Genomic DNA, 6,000 nt, shown 5'->3' on the forward strand with positions numbered 1-6,000 from the left:
TAAAAACATACTTAGGAACTCTACAGACTGCCACCATTCACTTGCTATTAGTTAAAATCCTTGCCTCTTTTCTCTGCCCCCTCATGGGTTGTCACCTACACCCCAAAGGTAGTATTTGCCTACATAAGAACACAGACCACTTACAAACATGCCCCAAAGCACACCAGAGCTCATACCAAGGACCATTACATCTCGAATGAGAGCTAAGAATGCTGTTAGCTGTGGTGAATGGAGATGAGGAAAGAACAGTGGGAAAACATGAAACTTTTGAGTACTAATACCTCAGAAACAATAAATTAGAATTGGAGTACATAGAGCAAGAAAATTAGACATACCAGAGAACAAAGGAAGCTGTGGGAGGTAAGAAGGATTTCCTGGGAGTTTCCTGGTGGTTAAGCAGGTTAAGGATCTGGCATTGTCACTGCTATGACAATGAAAAGGAGGTAGAAGAAATGGAAGCAGCATCAAAGGAAAACAAAATTAAGGAGGGAATGTCTGATATAAGATGCAGCAAAAGGGTTAAGAACTAATTAGAAGCCTAAGAATGATGAAGACTAATTTAGCATTTAGACAACCATTACCTTTAGAAATGTTGTTTAAATAACACAAAAGGAGAGAAGCCAGATAAGATAGGCTGAACAAATATGAATATTCTCACACTTGTCCAATTAGTTTGTGATCTGATGACCAGGAACTGACATCTTATTCATCTTTGTACCTCTAAAACCTAATATATTAAAATATACATAATGTACAAGCAATCAGAAGGGAAAAAAAAATGGAACCCAGGAATGAAGACCCATTATCTAAAGAAATCTGTCTATGAAATAAAGAAGCAAAGACAACTGAATAAACATATATAACGCTTTCTGTGTTTTTCAAAGCATCCCTCTTCAGAGTTCCCGAAGTAGCTCAGCAGGTCCAACTAATCCAACTAATATCCGTGAGGATGCAGGTTCGATCCCTGGCCTTGCTGTGAGCTGTGGTGTAGGCCAGCAGCGGTAGCTCCAACTCAGCCCCCAGCCTGGGAACTTCCATATGCCACAGGGTTTGGCTGTAAAAAGAAAAATAAATTTTAAAAGTTATTTAATTAAAAAAAAAGTTTTAAGGTACACTTACAAATAAATACAAGCTCAACAACCTATGATATCAACCTATGATAGAATAATGAAGTGTGGTTATATTCATACAAAGGAACACTATACTGCAGGAAAAAAAATCACTAATATGTAATATGGCAAGTCTCATAATGTTGAGTGTAAGAGGCCAGATAGAACATACTGTACCTATGAAGTTCAAGAACAGACAAAACTAATCTGTAATGTTAAGTCAAAAAAGCTATTTTTTTTGTCTTTTTAGGGCCACACATGCAGCACACAGAAGCTTCCAGGCTAGGGGTCAAATGGGAGCTATAGATGCCAGCCTACACCAGTCACAGCAACTCAGCAGTGTCCACAACCCATACCACAGCTCACCGCTGAGCCATGACAGAAACTCCACAGGAGAGCTACCTTTGATAGGAGTGTGACTAAAATGGAGTTTCTAAGTTCCCTAGACCTGTTTTGTTTCCCTTTGTGAAAATTCACTCAACTTTACCATGTGCGCATTTTGTAATATGTCATATAAAAGGGACTCCTTTAATGTGTCAATAAAATGTACTCCTTAACCACACTACACTACACACTGTTTTCCTCATCTTGTCGTCGTCCCGCCCCCACTTTTTAGGGCTGCAGTGTGTCATATGGAAGCTCCTGGGGTAGGGGTCGAATTGGAGCCACAGCTGCAGGGCTACACCACAGCTCACACTGGATCCTTAACCCACTGAGCAGGACCAGGGATCAAACCCGCATCCTCGTAGATACTAGGCGGATTCTTAACCCGCTGAGCCATGATGGGAACTCCGTATACTTTCATCTTTTATAACAGAAACAAAAACCTTTTAAGAACTAGTTAGCTAATAAAGATAAGGACTGACTTAACAGTTATACAATCATGGATAACTTTTAGCAGCTTTGTTGAAATGGCATGAGGGGACAGAAACCCAATTGAAGCTTTTTCCTGATGACAAAACTGTAGCCCAATACTCAATACTTTGGCCATGAAAGTAATATCAAAACCAATTTTGAATTGAGGTTTATTTCTCATTCTATTTCACCTCTCTACTGCTTTAGAAGTTATACATACATGTTTTTATTCTTTTAATGCTAATATTGGAATTATAACGTGCATCAAGAGAGTCTAAACCCAATTTTCTTTACCCTCCCCCTCAAACATCTTAAAAGCTTTACCTCTTTATTGCCTCAGGAACTTACTTAACTGAGGAATGCTGCCTTTATTGTTCTCTTCAACTAGGTTTTCATGCAATTTCCTCTCAAGTAAGCTTTGGGGAGGGGGGATAAATAATGAGGGAATAAACAAAATACTGGGGTTTACTCCAGACTCTGCCACATAATAATGTGGATTCTTTTTCTTCGAATGAAACAGCCAGTTTTCTTTCACTGTTCGAAAAATACCTGTGTCTGAGTGTCACTGCGCTGCTTTCGCAGCACTCACGTCTTCTATCACCCCTCCAGTCCTTCCATTATACTTCGCCCATTCTCCTAGCAACCCGACACCGCTGCAAGCGAGGAGACCTCCACGCAGAGCTACGAGGTGCTTCGCTCCCCGATAAGGTCCCCCAGCAGCAGCCAAGCCCCTCGCCAGAACTCCCAACTCCCAAAGAGCCACAGAAAAGAAACAGTAACCAAGAACACGGCCACCTAAGGAGAAGAGGACAGAGCGACCCGGGAGACCGCGGGAACAGGCGTCCACGCGCCCCGCCGCGGAAGTCCGAGGGGCAGGGCGAGCCGCACGGCCCCAAACAATGGAGTTTTCCCGCCTCCTCCGGGGCCCGCCCCCCGCCCCGGGGCGGGCGGAGGGCGGCGAGCTCGCGAGCGCACGACCCCGCCCCCGGGAGGCCCCGCCCCCTCCGACCCACCGGCCCGGCCTCCCTCCTCGTGCAGGGTTTTTTTTTTTTCCCTTTTTTTTTTTGGCGCCAAATCTCCGTGGGTTGTTTTCCTGAGTTGTTTGAGGATCCTATCGGAGGCCCCGGAGTGGGGGGACACCAGGGCGTGAGGGCCCACTGCCACGCCGGGGCCCCGCCGAGAGCCCCGGGCCGGGGAAGGAAGGAGAGGGGCAGGCGATGGAAACTGCCGCCGCTGCCCCCGGCAAGATGGCGGCCGCAAAATGCGGGGCAGGGGGCGCCAGGCGACCGGTGTTCCTGCTGCGGAGCACGGTCCTCTGCAAGAGGTGGGCTGCTCCCGTGTCAGGGCCTCCCGGTGATAGCGACCGTGGCTCACGGGGAGGCACGTCCTCCCACCCTCCGGTCTGTCCCTCCCGCGGAGCCTCCGTCCACCACCCCCTCTCCGCGGACTGGCCAGTGCCTCAAGCTCTCTACCGTCCAGCTTACTTGTCGGCGGAAACCAGCTCCGTGGTGATGGCGGCAGTAGCGGTGGACTCTGCGGCCATCGTTACCCTGAGACGGTGGACCAGCGGACGGAACAGAGCCTGTGAGAAAAACAGGGAATTAGGAAAGCCTAGGACTTAACCGGGGACAGAAAATGGCAGATTGGAGACCCCGCGCGGCTGGGTCCTCTTATATACCGGGGCCTTCGCTCCGCCCATCCACTTCCGGACCCTCCCCCTCGAGTTTAAAGGGCCAGGACTCAGCCCCAATCCAGCCCAAGGACATACCCCGCCCTCACTGGTTCTGCAGTGTACCTTTCGTCCCTGTCCCGCCTTCCTCGAAAAAAGCTACTTCCTGCTTCTCTAGCAAGTCGCGTAAAAAAAAGAACGAGAATCTTGGTACTATAGCTCCTGACTGGACCTCGGCCAGAGGCTTCCAGAGGAGGGGAAGCTGGTGCTGCTCTGCATATTTGGAGCGAGTCGTCGAGAGTCTCTTTCTAGCCTGGATTTTCAGGGAGGTAACTGAGACTTTCGGCCCGCCCTCTCAGTCGTAACGGATGGACACGCAGGAGCAGAGCACGGATACAGCAGCAACGGCTAGAACTGATCGGGTGAAGAGACGCGTGGTTCAGAGCCTCAGCAACAGCTGACGCGAGAAGAAGCTGTCCTAGGATTGGCCACTGCTGAAACTACCGCGCTGGATTCAAAGCTCAGGGCTGAGGCAGGACGCGGCGGGCTCCTCCCTCTGAACCCGCCCCCTTGGGCTGGCCCAATCCGCTGATGCCATCCTCTTAGGCCCTACCCAGACTCCAAATCTAACTAGCTCTTTTTGTATGTTCCTAGCTGCAGTTTATCTTTTTTTTTTTTTTTTTTTGTCCCTTATGTGCGAGGGTGCTGTACTTGGACACTTTAAAGCTATCAGCTGTCTTCCTTAATCTTAACAGCAACGCTGCTAGTGACAACGGTGTTATCAGACCCGTTTGGTAATAATAGAAACCAAGGTTCGGAGAAGGTGTGACTTGCTCAGAAAGTTGCAAGACAAGTCGTTTATGGAAAGTAATGTGATTCGTTTCCTGCAACTGGCTGAATGGAAGATACCTGGCAGGCTGAATTGGTTGTACTTCCTCACACCTGGAGCGTCATGCATTGCCTTCCACCATGGCCTTGCCTACAGTGATTAGAACAGGAATTTCATTTCCATCCAGGTTCAGACATACTGGGAAAGATGGCTAGGGAGGATTTGAATCCCAGTCTGCCAAGACTCAGGCAGTTTGAAATCTTTGGGGATAAGGAGCTAGACCTGCAAATGGCAAATTCCTGTAGCAAGTAAACGTGGGCTCTGTTTTTAGCTGGGTTACCTGAGCCCAGTCATGTAACCTTAGAAGACTGCATAAAATGAGGACAATATTAGTATCCACTCTTTAAGAATACTGTGAGACTTAGAGATAATGCTTGCTTCAACAATCAGCACTATGCCTGTGTCATGCTAACCATTTACTAAATGGCTACCACAGTCTGGTGACACAGTACTGGAACACTGGGCTCTAGAGAAGGACACTCTCTCCAGAGTCCTTGCAGCCAGGGGTAAGGCCTGAGAAATCCAGTCCAAAACTTTGTGTGACCCACTCATTCATTAAAGTCACTGAACAATTGTGATTCACAAGGCTTTGGGGTTTTTTTTGGTTTTTTTGTTTGTTTTTTGTCCTCTTGCCTTTTCTGGGGCTGCTCCCGCAGCCTATGGAGGTTCCCAGGCTAGGGGTTGAATCAGAGCTGTAGCTGCCAGCCTATACCACAGCCACAGCAACATGGGATCTGAGCCACGTCTGCAACCTACACCACAGCTCACGGCAACGCCAGATCCTTAACTCACCGAGCAAGGCCAGGGATTGAACCCACAATCTCATGGTTCCTAGTTGGATTCTTTAACCACTGAGCCATGGCTTTGTTCTAAGGACAAAAAACATGGTGTCTGCCATTGAGGAACTCAGTTTTATTTAAAAATATATTTTTTAAAAAGGATTTTAGGAGTTTTAACTGTGGCTCAGTGGTTTAAGATCCCAACTAGTATCCATAAAGATGCGGGCTTGATCCCTGACCTCTCTCAGTTGGGTTAAGGATCTGGCATTGCTGCAAGCTGCTCCATAGGTCACAGATGTGACTCAGATCTGGCATGGCTGTGGCTGTGGTGTAGGCTGGCAGCTGCAGCTCTGATTCAGCCCCTAGCCCAGGTGCTTCCATATGCTGCAGGTGCGGCCTTAAAAAGACAAAAAGACAAACAAAAAAATGGATTTTAAATCTATCTACGTTCAGTTTTTACTACCGTCACTCAGATCCAAGCCTAGCCCTATCATCTCTTGCCATTATACTTACCAAAATCTAAAGTTATTTACTTGTGGAGTTCCTGTTGTGGCTCAGTGGAAACGAACCTGACTAGTGTCCATGAAGATGCAGGTTCGATCCCTGGCCCTTGCTCATTGCCGCAAACTGTGGTAGGTCACAGATGGGGTTTGGATACCCTGTTGCTGTGACTGTGGCATAGGCCAGCAGCTGCAGCTC

General features: G+C 47.8%; 1 protein-coding gene across 3 annotated transcripts in view; it reads right to left on the minus strand.

The window, feature by feature from the left end:
• NASP (nuclear autoantigenic sperm protein) overlaps window positions 1-4,080 on the minus strand; it is a 31,469-nt gene extending 27,389 nt beyond the window's left edge. For 2 of the 3 annotated variants that reach the window (XM_084965182.1, XM_021096740.2), the window contains exons 1-2: window positions 3,760-4,080; window positions 3,449-3,546 (exon numbers count right to left, since the gene is read on the minus strand). In XM_084965182.1, the coding sequence (XP_084821308.1) occupies window positions 3,449-3,507 (59 nt within the window). In that variant the 5' untranslated portion in view covers window positions 3,508-3,546; window positions 3,760-4,080. Of the gene's footprint in view, window positions 1-3,448; window positions 3,610-3,759 lie in introns of those variants that run through there. The other variant, XM_021096741.2, reaches the window with a different exon arrangement.
• Window positions 4,081-6,000: the final 1,920 nt, after the last annotated feature.

Source organism: Sus scrofa, chromosome 6 (genome assembly GCF_054392235.1).
Source record: "Sus scrofa isolate SSC_HxYL_T2T_F1_AM1 chromosome 6, Sscrofa_HxYL_maternal_Yorkshire_Landrace_v2.0, whole genome shotgun sequence".
Classification (NCBI taxonomy): Eukaryota; Metazoa; Chordata; class Mammalia; order Artiodactyla; family Suidae; genus Sus; species Sus scrofa.